The sequence below is a fragment of the Tiliqua scincoides genome, chromosome 3 (assembly GCF_035046505.1).
Source record: "Tiliqua scincoides isolate rTilSci1 chromosome 3, rTilSci1.hap2, whole genome shotgun sequence".
NCBI lineage: Eukaryota > Metazoa > Chordata > Lepidosauria > Squamata > Scincidae > Tiliqua > Tiliqua scincoides.
Genome location: NC_089823.1, coordinates 144,160,403 through 144,179,084, shown reverse-complemented (window position 1 = coordinate 144,179,084; position 18,682 = coordinate 144,160,403). Strand labels below are relative to the sequence as shown.

The following is an 18,682-nucleotide window of genomic DNA, read 5'->3' as shown; positions in this document are numbered from 1 at the left end:
AGGCTGTATATATGCAACAGTGATCAAATGTGTACACCTGTGGGCTGGGCAGAAATGAGTTAGATTTTTCTGGCCAGTTGCAACCATAGTTCTGATTGAGCTTATGGTACAAATGAGATCAAGCAGCATATACTGCATGGATTTCAACCATCACAATAACCCTCTAGTAGCCACCAGAAATACAGTGGGCAATGTTGAAACACAACAGTAAGGGCTGGGCCAAGTATGGATCACTTGTACAGCTAAGCCACACTCAGTGGCATTCTTACAGAGACCGACTTGTGATCCAATCCTTAGAGCATACTACCAACGTAATTCAACAGACATCGCTATTGCACAGAATGGTGGCCATTTTGCTATGCAACTACTGAAATAATTTCAGGATTGCAACCATACTGTTCTGCTCTCTGAAGGTGCTGTAACATTATGTTATGCATCAACGCAGGTTATGTATTGAAAGTAGCAATTTTTATTCGAGTTAAAATTATTTACAAAAACCAAGAGACATACTTCATGAAACTGGTACAAACTATTATTCCTGCCGTTGGCTTTTGCTCCAAAGATCACAGCTGAGAAATACTGTATAAAATAAAAATAGGATTGGATTCAGAAAAGTACTCTACTGTTCTAGTTTCCAATTGCACTTATTTACAGATATTTACAGTGGAAAAAAGTTACTTTAAAACTTTAAATTTGAAGGTTGGCCTCAAGTACCCCTTAATGCAGAGTTAGATGAGGGTTTAACAAGGAAATACATTGCAGCTTGCAAGATGACTTCTCCGTGACCCTTTCAAAAAACAAAAGAAGGCTGCATGTTTCAGTGCTTGCTAATTTAAAACAGGCTCAACACAAGAGGTTAATCAATTCCCAACCAGGTCATTACCAGTGTAACAGAGAAATGTGGTTCCTGATTCCCCCATCATTGCATCTATTTTTAAATCATCCCTTGCCATTGCGCACACAAAAAGCCTAACTTAAATCTAAATGAAAATCCAACTAAAAAAAGAAAGCCATTGCTCTAAATGTTAAGACTAAGTGGCAAAAATATATTCAATAATCTTGTATCTCAGAAATAATTTACAAATACAGCTTTACGAAGTTGCTCTTCCTCTCATATGGAAGGTCTTCCATCCAAGGGCAAATATAGCCTCAGCATCTTTTCTAAGTTACACTGGTACACTATTATTTTTATTTTAAAAGACATGACCAAAACAAAAAGAAAAGCAAAAACAAAAAGCAGGATCAATATAATTTTGCTTCTAATCCATAACTTCCTTACAGAATTCCCAACAATCTGCATTATCAAAAATAGGAAGACATAGAAGGCAGCCACTGTATGTAAAAAAATTTACAGCTGGCACTGATACAAAAGCACAAGTCTGTAACTTTATACATGGAGATAACACAAGATCTAAAAAGCAGGTTAGATTTTCTGTTATTTCTCCCACCCCTCATTATACACAGAACTAATGGTTTTATGGCTTCAAGTTTTACAAATTCAATGAAGAAACATGATGCAATGTTTCACAGGTAATGTGAAAAGTATCTGTGATGCAAATGTCCCAAGAAGCTTTGTGAATACTCAAGACCAGCTTAATAAAAGTCATGAACAATTCTGTTAGTCAGAACAATGAGTGCAAGAGAAGTCACTAAATGCTCAAAACCTCTAAAAAGAAAGAGAAAATGGTATTTTGCAGGGATTTTTGTTCCACTTGTCTCAACACAATCCTTTGCTGTGAACTAGACCCTACACTGAACAAAATATTCGCTATATTCAGCTATTTAAGGCTTTGTATTGTATGCATTTACCTGCGCAATACTAAACAAACAGAAAGATTATGTCATCTGGAAACATTAATCCCCATTGGTGTTTTATTTCATCTTATTAATGAATGTTTCTTTCTTGTAACAAATCAAGACAGCATTTAAAAGCTTTTGCTTATTAAGAAGTGTAAACTACCCTGGCATTGAGCATAGTTTCACACTGTCTTTTTAAACAGGGCATGTTTTACAGTCACTGTATTTTAAAAATATAGACACAACCACCAGCTGGGAGGGGATTATCTTCCTGCATGCCTCTTAAGAGTTACGAAGTGTTATGGTCGATCAGTTTACAGTACGTAGGCCACAACAATTTTAAAAACTGAGAAGTAGTTTCCAACAACCCAATTTTCAATCAAAACAGTATAAAAAATAAACTATCCAAGCCTTAACCTCTTTGGATTCCAACACATTTTAAATATAGACAGTAGTTAAAATCACAAAAAAGTATTTAAAAATTTTCTTATTTTATGATTTTGGAATAATCTCTTTAAAAAGCAAGAGCAAATTAAACTCAAATACGAGCAATGCTGCTGCCCAGAGCATCCTTTATTAGAAGTTTTGATACCTCAGTAGCTAAAGCTGCCTTTGCACCTGGCTGGCATGAAAACAGTGGCTCAACAGTAAACAGCAGTTGCACTACCAGCAGCAAGTTTTTCCCCTTTAAAGTTGTCACAAACAAAGCCAGAAAAATAAGAGGGAGAGTAAACCCTGCCAAATATATTTAAATACTGCACTGCATCATTATAAACATCATGAATTCTTGATTTTCTTTCCCCAGATGTTTTTCCCCTCATTTTTGATAGTTGCAGATTGATGTGGTAACTGTCTTTCGGAAATGCTGAGCAGACTGGGTAGCCTTAAAAATCCAAACACAAGTGAGACTGGTGAATGCTCTTGGTGCATCCTCAAGGACTTCTTCCATGACTTCTTCCTTTGTCTGAGAGTAGAGCTCCAGCATTTGAGTGCCTGTTGTGCATCAGCAGTGTTCCAAGTAATCAATCACTCTAGAGATAGATTTCTGGCCTGTTGTTCCAACAGCACACTTGGGAAGGGGGGAGAAAAAAAGAGATGTTACTTGATGTCTGAGACTAAGACTGACTACTAGTCACAGTTACACATTAAGACACGAGTAAAAAAGCACTTTCTGTATTTGAGTAACAATCCGTGTCTTGCCTTTCTACAAGGAAACAGAAACAATTTTATAAAAAGCCATCTATATAACATCAGGGAGATAGCGGTAACTCTTACTACTGCCTCAGATCAGGCATGCCTACAATCTACATTGGCAGCACTGTTTGTTGTAAGTGGCAGATGGGGGTTGGCTGCTTTACACATGCTACAAGACACAGTTGGCAGTGGGTTTTGGGCAGCAGACTAGTCTCATTTATTTTTATTTAGAAATTTTATATCCCACCGTTGCCATGCTGAAGCAAGGGCTCAAGGCAGTTTACAAAGCTTTAGAAAAGCTTTACAAAGCTCTTCTGCTTGCGGCTGTTTGCATGAAATGGAGCAGAAGATGAGAGCTGACATCTCATCTTGGGGAGCTGACATCCCAGGGCCTATCAGTAATCCATGACAGGTATACTACTATCAAAGTAATCTCAAGGTGAAGCTAGTTAGAAGAATAATTGCAATCATTTACATACTACTTACAGTAAGGTTCATGAAACTGAGAAACTTTTTGAGCATTTCTGTCATGATTGAGAAGTCCCCTTCTGGTAAGTAGGTCCTCACAGTAGTCACATTGATCTAAGAAAGTAAGTTCTGAATCAGGAAGTGTTCAAAATTAGAACATACACAATTCTGTACACATGATACTATAGGAAAAAAAGACAGCTCACACATTTATTGAATATAAGAAGTATGTTGAACAGGATACATCTCCCAGTACAGGTGAGATGGTCAAAAAGTACATATAGCCTACTAGCCACCAGTCGCAACAAATTTTCCCCCCTAACTTTCAAGCCATAATTCTCAGCATTTTACTAGGGTTGGAAGCAAACCCTGAAATACTCTTCAGTTGCATAGGATCTAATCTCTGGGGAAAAAAATGTTGTGGCTAATAATTAAGCCAGAAAGAGCAAAATTTAGAGAAGTGAATGGGAAATACATAGAAAATCTGTCAACAAAGGCATGGGTTATTTCCATTCTCTGAAGAAACCTCTTTCAAAACCTGCTAACTGCACTTTTGTCATCTTCCCCTATGGATATATCCAAGCATGTCCTAGACACACTCATTTAGAATGCAAGTTATGCACATTTCAGATTCCAAAACTCATCTATATCAGTAAGATGGAATTTCTATTAGTAAATATAATGGTAAGCACAGTTTTGAATTTTAATTGATAGTGTTACAACCCCAGAGCCGGGCTAACAGCCGGAATAATTATCCTAACTCACACTCCACATGGAAATTATCTCAAAGTGCACTGGTAGAGCAGTTTTAGTGCTATGAGGCAAAGAGCCAGCACCTGAGCAAGGAATGTTTCCTGAACATTGCTATACACTAAGCACCCACTTGATTACTTCAACTAAGTCCATTTTAGATCACTTAGTAGTTATAGCTTTCTTACTGGACTCTCCTGGCAGAGGCAGCCCAGTAGCAATGCTGTGTATGAGGCCACAATGCAATCTTCCATGTGCTTCCCAGCATGCTGAAGGGCTGAAACAAAACACAATGTTTTACATCAGTATACACACTTTACAACATTGACTTCTAATGTTACTTCTTGGTATATTGCAAAACCTGAGCAAGGACAGATAGCTTACCTGTAAATATAGTTCTCTGAATGATCATCTGTGCAGATGCACATAGTGGAGTACTACACATGCAAAGGGCTGACCTTGGAAGCTCCTAGAGCCCTCTGCTCCTACCCTTCAGTAGGGAGACTCTGCACACATTCTCTGCCTCAAGAATGGGAAGAGTACCAATTCCTTAGTTCCTTTGAGAATACCCCCACTCCACCCCAAGTCAAACTGTAGCATTTGAAAAACATTCCTAGACATGAAGCCAGACCTACAGAGGGGACAGTCTAGCTAGAAATACAGTTCCTATTGTTATCTCCTTAAGGCACCCTAGGAAACCCAGTCCTTCCACTTACTGAAGAGTAAGCGGGGTTGCCTTCCATGAACTAGCAGCTGGTTCCAACAGAAGACTTGGCAAAACAACCCTTTGCTTGAACTTAAAAAAATCTAGATGTCTTGTGACTAGATGAGAGGGAACTATTGGCCTCTCCATCTCACCCTTTACCTCAGGGGTGTCCAAACATTTTGGCATGAGGGCCACATTATCTCTCTGACACTGTGTCGGGGGCCGGGGGGAAAAAAAAGAATTAATTTACATTTAAAATTTGTATAAATTTACATAAATGAATTTATTAGAGATGGAACTTATATGAATGAATGAAGGTCTTGCAGTAGCTTGAGGCCTATAAAAGGCCTTGCACACAGCAAGGCCAGCCTTTCCTTTGCTGCCACTGCTGCATCACAGATGTGAAAAGTAGTGGAGGGAGCCCTCGTCCCACAGCTCAGGTGAGAGGTCAAACAGTCATCCTCATGCTGAGAGCAGTTGCGTTGGGCCAGCACGGGCTCCAGCAAGTCTCCAGAGGGCCAGAAGCTCACTGGAGACTGGGGGCTCTCCGAGGGCCGGATTGGGAGCCCCCAAGGGCCACAAGTGGCCCCCAGGCCGGGGTTTGGGCACCCCTGCTTTACCTCAACAAGCAAGTCTGGCTGCCCAATCAGCAAACACATGCCAATCTCTGTAGAAAGCCTAGCTAGTACATAAAGAAGGATCAAATCCACATCCAGTTGTCTGGAAACACCATTTTCAAAAGAAGAACAATGCCTCAGCATCTTTTAGACTGCTAAACCAGCACAGACATTTCTGAGGGATTGGAAATGCCCAAAAATAAGTAAAAATATTGAACAGCCTGTATATAGAAATTTGGAAAGCTCATGATGAGAAATGTGATGACTTGGCCCTTGATACCAGGAACATGGCACAATAGTGAGTAGAATGTCACAGGGTCCTAATAAGTTGAATATACTGTAGAGACTACTGTGGTTAATGGTCAAGCCCAGAGATATAAGAAGGGCTAGACCAGCCACTTTCAACCACTGTGCCATGGCACATTGGTGTGCTGCGAATGGTCCACAGGTGTGCCACAGGAATTTGGGGGAAGGTCATTTATGAATAGGGCAAAGGGGATGTGAGCCCTCCACTGGCAGCATGGTGTGCCTTTGCATAGGCTAGCACTCTAATATACCTCTGATATTTACCTGGGATATTTTTCAGTTTTTAATACATTTGCTTTAAGCTACTGGAACCCACTCCAAGAGTCTGGGATAAAATGAGTTAGATCTTTAAATGAAGTATAGCAAGTTCCAAGTTCAAGTTGTTATTGTTGCACAGTCTTAGTGGAGTGTGACTATAAGGGAGCTATGATTGGTGCTGCGACAAGCTCTTGCAGTTCAAAATTTACCACACTACTTCTTGGAACTGAGAAACTGGCTGTTCTCTTGAGAAACAAGAGATAGAATGCTTGACAAATCTCTAGAAGCTGGCCCTGCTCATACATAGAACTATATTATGTGCGTCTCCACAGAGATCACAAAGACACAATATCTTTCCCCAAAGACTTATAAATATACACACAAATTTTACTTGCATGAACTTCAGTATTTCTAATTCACTTGTCTCCTGCTCTAATTTTGTGGAACACCAGTAATGCTCATTCTAAGATCCTATTCTGCCCTCAATAAACACAGGGTCAAGTTAACAGGCATGCCAAATCTCCACAGATGCAGGACAGTAAAGCAAAGGGGCAGAAAAAAGGAATCAGAGAAAATGAAGGGTGGAGGATGGCTAGAAAATAAATATGAATAGCTGAAAAATGTGAAAGTAAAGACTGAAAAGATCTGAGACAGGAGAAAGAAGACAGAAGCCAAAGAGAATTAGCAATAAAAGCAAACGGAAAAGATTACACTTAACTTTATACAAAATGAGAAGATTTCAAGAGTACTATTTTCTACACTACATAAAACAAAACAGGTTTCAGGATAGGAAACCGCCATGAAGTGAAGAACAAAAATGCAAGTACTTTGATCCTTTGGTAATACAAATGCACTTGAAGGCAGAGTCTATACCTCAAAAATCTGAGCCCAAACTATTAAAGGAAGTGAAAAAGATGGTTCTAGAACAGGAACTCATTGTCTATTTCAGCATTTCTTTTTTCTCTGCCCCCCAAATCAACTCCCAGCAAACCACACCTACCTTTATTAAGATCAAGTTCTTCGTCATCTTCTTCCTTCTTATCTTTCTCTTCTCCATTGTCTGGCTTTTCTGTAGAGACCCACTGGATCTCTCCACTTGTCTCCTGCCACTCCCCACTCTTGTCATGCTGTGCAGTAGGAGCTTCTTTAATCAATTCATCTGTCTGGCTTTCTGCTAACTGTGCTGCTCGTTCACGCTCAAGGAACAACTGTGGGGAGAAATTCCACCAATAGTGAATCATGACCCTAAATGCTATATACAACTTAACTGGCACTAGGAACATCTCATCTCAGCAACATGCACTTTTCTTGGCTTCTATCTCAAACCACCCACCTTCATAAGAATCCAAGGATTTCATTAGGTTAATAGATTTAAGTGTACCTCATAACAAATTCAGCTCCAATGCAGAAAATGTATTCAATTCCTCTCCCCACCCAATGCTCCCAGAACTAGCAGATGTAGAGCATGACAAGCTCTATATTTGTACAGACATATTGGTACAGATTTGGCAGCAGATTAATATCCCAATTTCCAATTAAAGTTGTATGTGCTGCTCAAGTGGGCAACAAATGCCATGCAAGCTCAGCATAAGGCGAAAGTTCATTAGGTAGGTCAAGTATTTACCATTAGGTTTGAGACATATCCTCTGTATATTCATCTGCTACTATTCGTATCTATTATGCTTTATAATTAGATAATTGGATCTTTATGTTCAGAAACAGAAGCCAAGGAGAATCAGAAAATGACTAACACAATTATGTATTACTTGCCAGAGGTATCTTGCTAGCCAAGCTGAGATTGCATACAAGACCACTTCAGTTATCACTTGCAAGGATTCAACCACTTGCCCTGGTGCATGACCCAAAACTTTAACTTTTAAAACCAACCCAGCACAAGCTTTGAGATCGCAAACCGGAAGTGGGTTCCGATTGCAGTTCTTAGCTTTTAAGAGGCTTGCACTCCCCAGAGGCCAGCACTTGCTTAAGCTAAGTTAAAAAACCCTTCTGTTCCTAGCAGCAATGTGATCCTGGGGATTGTGTTGCTGCCATTCCCTGCCCCGCCCCTTAAGGGACCAGGAAGAATGCTTCCTTAGCTGGTGGGTTATGACCAGGGAAGCACTCTTCCCTGGCACCTTAGGGGAAGTTACAGGGAAGTTTGCGATTTTTGATGACTAAATCAATGATGTCCACTGTCACTTTTCTACCATATTTGTTTATAGTCCATTTCTCTTTTTTCCTGTAACCTCTATCCTTAATCACTTATCTCATGATACTTTTTAAAGCAACTCTCTTCTAGCCTTTGAACATAAAGTTGAAACACTTTATATTTCCCTTACTGCCATGTTTCAATCCATTTTCATTAATATACAGAGAAATTCTCTCTGCAAGGAAATTCATGTCTCACTGAATTTGCTCACCACTCTAATGTTGGCAAAATACAAGCATCTTTGAAACAAGATCTACCACATTTTAGATACAGTGGCATAGTTTTAATATATTCAAACTTTCAATGAATCAAACTTTCAATCAATTATTTTGCAAGTTACACAGAAGCCAGAATATGGATTATCAGACCAAGATTCAAATCTTATAACCCAAAGAAAAATATTAGCTTGCAAAGCAAAAATAAGATTTTACCTAGAAGTAAGCCCTTTGTGTTCAATAAGATATAGGCTGCAATCCTAACCACACTTTCCTGAGAGTAAGCCCCATTAACAAAATAGGACTTACTTTCCTGTCTCAAAATGAAATTTAAATCACATAAACCAGTTCAATTAATCAATCATTCCACTATTTACACTGAGCCACTTACTACTGACTCCTAGTAAAGATGGACAAAGCTATTCCTCCCACCCTATCCTGAAGTTTTTTCAATATTCTCAGACAGCTGTGAAAGACTAGCCCCATTCTGGATGCTCTCTGCCAGCCCTCCACTGCTAGCCCTCAATTTTCTAAAGCTCAACTCACCCAACTCCGATTGTGGGGGAGGAGAGGAGGGGGAAATGGTTGCTGAAAAGACCAGCCTGCAACCATAACTGCCAGGAACTTTTAAACTTCTGAACTAACAGTTCATATTAAAACTGTGTAGGTGGAAAACTGTATGTTTTTTGGGGGGAGGGGGAGACAATAAAAAATCAGGAAGATGATAAAGGAAAAAAAGGTTGAACACCCCTTTTTTCTGCCACAGTCCCAACTGAAATCCCCCCGTGCAGCTGCTTCTAAGATTTGAAAGATATATGAAACCCTATTCATTGCTGTCTCACATCACATCTTGCTTGCTACAACAGTAAGCAAGAAATAACTGCTGAAGCTGTCACCCTAATCCCGATCTGTTGAGGAAGTCTCCTAAAGGAAGGATGGTGGCAATAGCTAAGAGTTCACCTGTACTTGGTCTGAAAGCAAATAAATGACTTGTACACACAATCCTCATGTTCATGATTTGCAGAAGCACACCACTTAGGTCAGTGGTTCCAAACTTACTGGGGTCATGGCATCTTTTTCCCAGCCCAACTGGTTGCCACCCCCACCTTGGATCTGTCATGGGATCCAAGATGGCGGTGCCCAAATCTCACAAGATTTTGCAAGATCCAAAATGGAAGCACCCAGGAGAACAGATAGGAGGGGCGACCAGGGACATCCAGCGGTGCCACGACACCCTATGGTGATGCTCACTTTGGGAACCCCTGACTCAGGCAGAGAGATTGCTATTGCTGCTGCCATTTTTTCAGTTCAGTCATTTGGATTGATACCAGCTTGTACAAGCTGTTCCCCAGATGTGTGTGGGAGGGGGGGGGAGAGAGAAACGTGAGTAACTTTCCAAGCACTTGGACCAGCCTGCTCTGTAGCTATTCTATTTTGTGGTAGGGTTATAGCTCAGTGGTCAAGTATACATTCTGCATACAGAAGGTCCCAGATTCAGACCAAAAGACCCAGTCTGAAACCCAGAACAATTTCCAGGGAGTGTAAACAATACTGAGCTAGACAGACAAATGGCCTGACTCTGTATAAGGCATCTTCATATAAGGCTGTGGTCAACGGTCCTTGATAGAGTAAATCATCCCAGTGTAGACTCAGCTCAAGGAATCTGCTTTACCATACATATATGAACATTGCACAAACCCTCCTACCGACCTCCTGAATCATGGCTAACATCTGTGCAACTGCCATAGTTGCTCAGAGAGTACCAGTGTCTCAGGGCAACTCTCTCTCTCTCTCTCTCTCTCTCTCTCTCTGAGAGGTGATGGGATCTATAATCATACCAGTATTAGATCTAGCAATGCTGTTTCCTCTTTCATCAGCAGCTTTCAATAGAACACCTTTGCTGATGCCATGTGTCATGTTTTAAATGTGCTATTTACCTGTACTAAAGCTTGAACAGCAGCCATTTGTCCTGATATGTTTAAGCTATCATCAGCTTCTCCCAAACAAAATGAATCAAAGGAACATGATGTTTCCATATTCACAAGACAGTGTCTATTTCGTGCACTGTACTCTACCAGATTGATCAGGAGACCCAAACCCTGTAAAAATAAAAATAAAAATCAAGAACAAAGGGGAATTAGAATTAGGCACTATATGTTATTTGCAGCTCAGGTATTTTCAACTTAACAAGTTTGTTGCCACATGGTGGGATGAACAGCCATTCGCTTAGGTGACTTCAAAAGCTAATTTACAGAAATTCACAGAGGATATAACTGGTAATTAGTCATTATGTCTGTGTTGAACCTCTAAGCTCAGGAGCCCTATACCTGTGAATACCAGTTACTGAGAGAAGGAGAAGAACAAACTGGGGAGAGCTATTGCTTTTATTCATTGAATTGGTTTCACAGAGAAATCCAGCTGGTCATAGTACAAATGAATGCCAGACCAGATAAAATCAAGAGGTATTGTACAAAGCAATTTTATTGCTAATGCATTGTAATACACATATTATACTACCACACAGCATAAATAGTGGCTGAACAATTGGTACTATGTCAAAAATAGCAGCATTTTTAAAATCCTCACACTAAAATAAACACTGAAATAGATAAACACTAAATAGTTCTAATTTTGTTACACAGTGTAATCAAGCAAATCCCAGTTAACCACTGAGCTGCTGAGTTCTGAACCACCTGAACTTTTAGAATAGACTTTCAAGAACTGTCACTGAATGTTATATACCAGGAGTGATCAAACTTGCTTAACGTAAGAGCTATATAAAATAAACTTCAGATGCTTGAGAGCTGCAATATTTAAGAAGCATTTGAATTCTTAAATATATTTACTAAGAACATTAAATTTACACTTTAATCCAGTGGACTCTCACAGAATGATCCAAACAGGCCTCAATGCTGGTACTGCAGCCACAGCACCGGGTGTCGCAAACATACCACAAGGTATGTGGCATGTGGCATATGCTACCCAGAGAACAAGCAATGCTGGCAAGGAGGCCTGTGCTGCCCCATCGATGCTGCAGTGGGAGCCCTGGCTGCCAGCTGATCTCAGGCACAGGGGTATGGGGAGAGTGGCAGGAGGGCAGAATGGGGGAGGGAAAGGCCCAGGAGGAGGTGGCACTAGCAGAGGCCTCTTCTGCTGAGTCCTATCCCTTGTGTCAGACTCAAAAGCCCAATATGGGGCTTCTCAAGTTTGCCAGAGAAATAGCTGGTGCAGACTTGAGCCCCATTGAGCAGGTGGGGCTTTACTTGGGGCAAGGGGACAAATATCTCCTTCCCCCAAGAAGACCTCCAGTCTGCTCAGACCCAGCATAGGATTCGGAGATAGCTGTTTGGAGATGCTGCTTCTGTGCTGGATGGGACTGGATCATCAGTTTATACTTGGTAAATTGTTTTTTTTTTATTTACCTTTATATCAATTGTGATGCCAAAAGGTGCTTAGGCAATATATTTCTGCAAGTCACACATTATATGTCAAAGAGTCACATGTGGCTCATGCGCTGCAGTTTGGTCACCCCATTATATACTGAACTTACAAAGACAAGAATTTTAAATACAAGATATGTTTTCTGGATGCATTTTAAGAAATGTTTCTTCTTACCAGAACCCGAATATCAAATCTCTGTTCTTGAGGTAGGAACTTTGGAACCTGAAGCACACAATTCAGAGCTGTGCCGATAAGACCGTCTTGCTCACCTGTTTTAGTGCTACCCCACTCTGCAAACAATTAAGATATAAAAGTTATTAGACATTCAAAAACATACATATTCTTAATATGCTATCTGCACCATTCTTTAACAGAAGTGGTAGTCATTGGTCAGTCATTACAGATTGAGGTTTTGGTTCCAGGAAAAAAAAAAAAGCCTCATCAGATTTTACACCTATCTCTGCAAGATCAACAGCCAACGGTGGAAGACACCAAATCAGAGCTTTGGATGGAAAAAAAAAAAGCACAACTGAAATCTGAACTACAATTATACCAACCAAGCCATATAGAATCAGGCTTTGACCCATTGCTAATATTAGTAATTGCCTTCCCACCCCACCCTCCACTCTTGCATCTCATTGCTTGAAGCCAAAACAATATTTTTGCTACTTCTCATCTCTGTTTCTTTCTGTGTGCTATTTGCCAGATAAACTAAAAAGATCAGTCTGTTTTATGAGTGGATTAATCTCATTTTTCCATTGCTTTATTTTGCCCCACCCCCAATTCTGAGAATCATCAGAACTTACTCTGTCTAGTCTAGAAAAAACTTAAGTAATAGCCATTTGCACGATTTGTCTAAATCAAACTGACTATGAAGGGCTCATTCTTTCTTTGTGTGTTATAAACACTAGTTTTGCCAAAATGACAGTTCTGTACAACTTTGAAGTATGAAGCAACATTTTGTTGAACCAAAAATATAGTCTCATCATTCCTTGTACACCTTAGTATCCAACCATCTAGACAAACCAATATGGAATACCTTTATCTAGATATTATCAAGAACAATCTGATACGACAGCTGTTACTGGATTGCATCCAGAGTAATGTTTCCATGAACACAAGTGTACTCTGTGAACCCAAGCACTCTGAGAACTGAAGGAACTTGCACTCATTGAAGCAGGATTCTGAATGCTAACTAGTGCCTTTCTGCATGCACAGCTGTGATAAAGAAGAGTTTCTTACCATTATCATTTGTTAAATTGAGTAAGACGCCAATGATGGCTCTCATACAGTCTTCCACTGCCTTACCCACATGGTTTCTTACATTCTGGAAAGGCAGAGGCTTATTGTCTGGAAGACAGATGGTGTCTTCAGCACGGTTGTATCTCTGGATCAGCTCCTCACAATGTTGTAATGCTCTGAAAAGTACCAAGAAAAAACCATAAACCATTTCCACTCTGCAATAAATCAAGTCACTTTCCAACAAGAAGGCAGAAACCTAACCCCAATTTCAAACAGCAAGCTTGATCGCCATCTACTGCACTGGCTTAACTGCACTGAGGCAAAGGAATGACTATACCAACCAACAGCACAACATGATCTGTCTGTGGAAAGCTTATATGCATTTTATGGGAGCCAATGCAAACATGCTCACTAGATAACTAGACCAAAACGTGTGCTACATTAACAGAACTTTGGACTTAGAACCGTTGCGGTAAAGTTTTGAAAATGCATAACTATAAGGTATCATGAACACACTGCTTATTTTATGTATCCTGGTTGTTGGTTTATAAAACCCAAGTATTAACATAGCTATACATATGTGCGCACACTCTGTAAGGAGTCTGCTATCACACCACACATTGGCAAATATTTGTTTCTCCTGCATAAATGTTTATTCTGCTTCTAAGATACAAAGTTGGGAACATCAGGGCAAGAAACTGTGTGTCTAAAAGCTTTGGATGTAGAACTGGATTGATGGTGGTGGAGCTCACATAGGCTGGATTGGATGACTTGTAGGGAAAGTGAGTAGGCAGACAAAACAGGAACTTCACTGCCACACGCACTTCTCTGATGGACACAATGCCCTGCCTAAATCCTGTCTAGTTTAAGTCTTCACTAAACACTGATCCAGGTGAAGTTTTCCTCTTTAACCAAACAATCTAGAAACTTGCACAGAAAACAAACACCACTGTACATGACCTATGTAACTAGCCTTAATGTCTAGAATGTACAGTTTCAACAATTTGTCTAACTGGAGCCCATAATCTGTTAACTTTATTGAATTTACAAAACTATTTAGGAATGGATGTTGAACTATCTTTACTTCCAGCTGAGTACGCCTAACAATTTGCAAACATATGAAAATGTTTCATACTGAGACAGACCATTGGTTCATCAGTCTTTTCCACACTGACCAATAGCAGCTCTTCAAAAGTCTCAACACTACTTAGAAATGAGATTGAACCTGGGATCTTCCAGTTATCTGGTATGTGCTCTGTTGCCAAGATGTGGTCCCTCTCCAAATTTTATGAAGGCGTTATTATGTACTCCCCCCCCACGCAATATGAAACTCCAACAGAGCTTAACAACCAAAAACTGAGATGCACCCAAGGATTATCTGTTTGTCCCTTTGGTGTTTGAAACTTCTTACCTGATTATCAGAATAGTTATTTTTTACATTTTTATACTGCCCTTTCTCAAAGGAGCTCAGGGTGGTATACATGGTTCCTTCCTTCTGTCCTCACAACAAGTCTGTGAGGTTAGTGAGGGTGGGAGATAATGACTGGAACACCAACAAGTGGCAGCAAGAGATCTTGCTAGCTCTTTATTTCATGTTACATTAAGTTACAATGCCCAGGCTTAGGAAAGTTAGCACAAGAGCAAGGTGACAATGCTTGTTATTTCAAGGAAAGTGCTGGTAGAAAGGGTGAAACAATTAGGCAATTACGTAACATTTTTTTAAAAGCATGTCCAGTTTCATCAGAACTTACTTAGCAGAGGAAACTATGAGCTGTGAATCCTTATATGCAATCAAGTAACTTTGATTCTCTGGATTATGAACTGTTACCTAAAAAGAAACACATACAACCACACAGTTATGAATTCACTGTAATGGTGTAAGAGTTAAACCCCATTCTGTTTTCTTTAGAAAGAAGGACCCAGCTTAGAAATCTCATGCCACTAGAAAGCTGCTGTTTATATTTTTACTGCATGCCAAGTTCTGAGGTACAGAAACGCACGTGCACACACAAACATGTTCACCCCCAAAAGCTAACATAGTCTATTTCTAGTGCAATGTGCACTATTAGTAACAGAGCAAATCATTGCACATTTTGACAAGAGTTCATAATGCCACACATCATCTCCTCTCTCAGATACTAACAGTGATTATGCAGTTATTGCATGTAGATCATATTTAGATATACGATAGCAACTATGTACAACATGGCTGCAAACTATTTGAGTTGCAATCTTATGCACACTTACTTGGAAGTAAGCCCCACAAAACATAGCAGGACTTCTGACTAAGCCTGCATAGGACTGGGCTGGGCTGTCAGTTTTAACGTGAATGTATGCTTATTTTGCTATTTTCAACAATTTGTAAAAAGGTTAATTAATTTCAAGGAGAACAAGGTTCCCATGCAAGCCTAAGAGGAACAAGCTCAGGAAGCCTGCACAACCTCAACTAGAGAAGCTAGGCAGCCATCTTGGAGCCTTAAAAAGATTCCCCAGAGATGTTAAACAACCTGGGCTGAAACAACTATGCAGATCCTATCCAATTTAGGAAACATCCTTATCTAGCCACCACTGAACAGCAGCTTCCATCTCACAACCATTATGGAATTTGCCAGGCAAATTAAGTGGGCTAATTTAATTTGGAGCTTGAAGTTCTATTGAAATATGGCCCATCAGGATTAAACTGGATCTGCACTAAAACCAGCCTGGTAGCAAACTAGTGGCGAGTGCAAGAACTTCAAGAGGCTACAAGGAAATGGCCTGTGGACCTAATTTCCCCATCCCTGGCTTACTACTGTGAAGTATGGGCACGAAGGGTGGTCTGATGGTTAAACTGCTGCCTTGCTGGAAGAAGTTAAGTGGGAGTAACCTTGGTTATAATTGAAAGAGAGGCAGCTGATAAGCCATAGTGAGAGTACAGAGTCACTGTTGCTGCTGATTACCAGGTTCTGAGAGGGCAAAGGAGTCACTGCGATAAGCCGCAAAGTGGAGTAGTGGGGAAGTAGCTGCCAAGAATAACTCCTGCCTACTCCTGCTGGAAACTCTGTAGAATGTGTAAGCAAAAAGAATGCCATGAGGGAAGGCATCTGAAATGAGGAGTTCATGAGCTCTCACAGAAAATTAACTGTAAAATTCCATTTGTAAAAAAAATGAAGTTTGGCAATAGCCTGCCTATGTGAACCTCCTTGGGTCTGTAAGACTCTCGCTCATTGTGAGAAAGACTGTACAGAAATACTTAATAGTAATAGTAATAATTCATTTGCAAAATTTCATACTTACACTTTCTAAAACCCGTAAACATCTTTCTGCTCCCCATAATGAAGCAACCAATTTCTCTTCATTTTCATCACTGCTTAAGTGATCAACACATTCTTTAACTAATAAACAAAGAACATACACTGTTACCAGACTCTTCAGGCATCTTGCAAGAATTTTTGCTTTCTAAACTATGATGGAGAAACACCACAAAGCTTCCATTTAGAAAAAAAAAATTAGTTTAGACACAATAGCCCGCATCTGCATATTCACTTATCCATAGATTAGATCCAGCGCCGCGCCCCCCCCCCCCGGCACAAACGGAGAAACCAGAGGTCACTTTACCAGTTATGACATCTGTTCATCCTGACTATAATCAGTATAATCAGACCACCAATTTTAAGATGCACTATTTAAATACCCACACTACTAAGAAGAGGTTTTTTGAAAAACCTGAACCCTAACATCTTACTGAGTTCTGATTTGCATATCACAGCTATCCAAGGCATATTTTTCATTTTAAACAACTTAAATACTGCTTTTCTCCCTATGGGCCCAGGATGGTTTGCATAAATAGTTAATGGATAACAGTAAAATTCTTCCAAATTGTATCAGAATGTTTACATATTTGTGGGCATTCTAATTTAAGAACTGTCCTTTCATTCTACCATGCTACTAAAACATATACACAAGCTGCTTTCCTATCATTAAGACCTATGTATTTTAGTTCTCATTCGGACAATACACATACCTTTATCTACAATATGATCGAGACCTCCAAGAAGTCGCAGCTCTTCTTTAAACCAGTCTCCTGCCCGTTTTGAAGTGAGTGAAAGCAGTGTCTCCATTGCCAAATGCCCAGTCTAGAAAAACACCACCACCCCAAATAATAGGTGAATGAGAACAATGCTCAACTGGTGATTTCTTCTATTAGTGTTGTAACATGGGTCTCGATTACATGAAATAGTGTATCTTTAAAACATACAGTATATGTAGTCACAAGAATATGTTTTACTACTCTGTGCTCCCAAGGCTATTATGCAGCTTAGCAAAGTGTTACTGCAATATTGTTCTGGTATTTTCTTTCAGCTCCTGAAAATAGTACTGACTACCTACAAACAAAAACTGATGTGCTGTTAAAAATGCAACACTAGTTTCTTGCATCTCCTAATTAAAGGTCATAGCACAGTCACTGTAGCACCCCACACTGAGGCAATACATCACTGTGTAAGTCTCAAAATGGACCTTTAAGGATCATGTCCGTATGGGGGTGAGGAGGGTGCTTTCTACTTTATGTAGGTAGGGCTGCAGCAGGTTGCAGGAGGTGCAGGAAGCCCTGCACAGCCCTCTACAGCACAACCTGAAGTTTGGAATTGTCCGTAAAAGCAGGTGCAAAGCACTTCTGTTTTGCAGCAGGTGCTTTGTGCCCACTTTTACTGACAATTCAAAGCATTGGGGAGCACTGCGCAGGGCTCCCCACACCTCCTGCAGCCCTACCTACATGAAGTAGAAAGCACCCCCCTTGCTCCCCCACAGGGATGAGATACTGGGGATCATGTCACTGCCCCAGCCCCTCCCCCACAAAGACTTACTGAAGGAGTAAAGCTCCCTCAAAATTTGAGAAATGCTGCTCTAAACCAGGGGTGTCCAAACATTTTGGCAGGAGGGCCACATCACCTCTCTGACACTGTGTCAGGGGCAGGAAAAGAAAGAATTAATTTACAATTTAAAATTTGAATAAATTTACATAAATGAATATATTAGAGATGGAACTTATATGAATGAATGAAAGTCTTGGAATAGCTCAAGGTCTGTAAAAGACCTTGCACAAAGCAAGGCCAGCCATTCCTTCACTACCACTGCTGCATCACAGACATGAAACAGCAAGTAGTGGAGGGAGCCCTCATCCCACAGCTCAGATGAGAAGTCGAACAGTTGTCCTCATGCTGAGAGCAGCTGCATTGGGCCAGCAAGTCTCTGGAGGGCCAGAGGCTCATTGAAGACTGGGGGCTCCCCAAAGGCCAGATTGGGAGACTCCGAGGGCTGCAAGTGGCCCCCGGGCCGGGGTTTGGGCACCCCGCTCTAAACCAAACAACAGGTTTATGCCATTTGCTAGGTGACTAGGCAAAATATGAAGCAAAAGTTTCACTGTTAGATGTCTGGGTTTTATCTTTCAAGAGTTCAATACTCCTGCCCCATTATAAAAATTTACAAGACTGAGGAAACTGAC

At 40.4% G+C, this 18,682-nt stretch overlaps 1 protein-coding gene across 1 annotated transcript in view; it reads right to left on the bottom strand.

Moving 5' to 3' along the window:
• Nucleotides 1–446: 446 nt before the first annotated feature.
• WAPL (WAPL cohesin release factor) overlaps nucleotides 447–18,682 on the bottom strand; it is a 71,163-nt gene continuing 52,927 nt past the window's right edge. The window contains exons 10-19 of the mRNA XM_066622110.1: nucleotides 17,204–17,315; nucleotides 16,477–16,574; nucleotides 14,952–15,028; nucleotides 13,201–13,376; nucleotides 12,133–12,248; nucleotides 10,455–10,616; nucleotides 7,097–7,304; nucleotides 4,398–4,486; nucleotides 3,478–3,573; nucleotides 447–2,866 (exon numbers count right to left, since the gene is read on the bottom strand). Coding sequence (XP_066478207.1) covers nucleotides 2,801–2,866; nucleotides 3,478–3,573; nucleotides 4,398–4,486; nucleotides 7,097–7,304; nucleotides 10,455–10,616; nucleotides 12,133–12,248; nucleotides 13,201–13,376; nucleotides 14,952–15,028; nucleotides 16,477–16,574; nucleotides 17,204–17,315 — 1,200 coding nt within the window. The 3' untranslated portion in view covers nucleotides 447–2,800. The remainder of the gene's footprint in view (nucleotides 2,867–3,477; nucleotides 3,574–4,397; nucleotides 4,487–7,096; nucleotides 7,305–10,454; nucleotides 10,617–12,132; nucleotides 12,249–13,200; nucleotides 13,377–14,951; nucleotides 15,029–16,476; nucleotides 16,575–17,203; nucleotides 17,316–18,682) is intronic.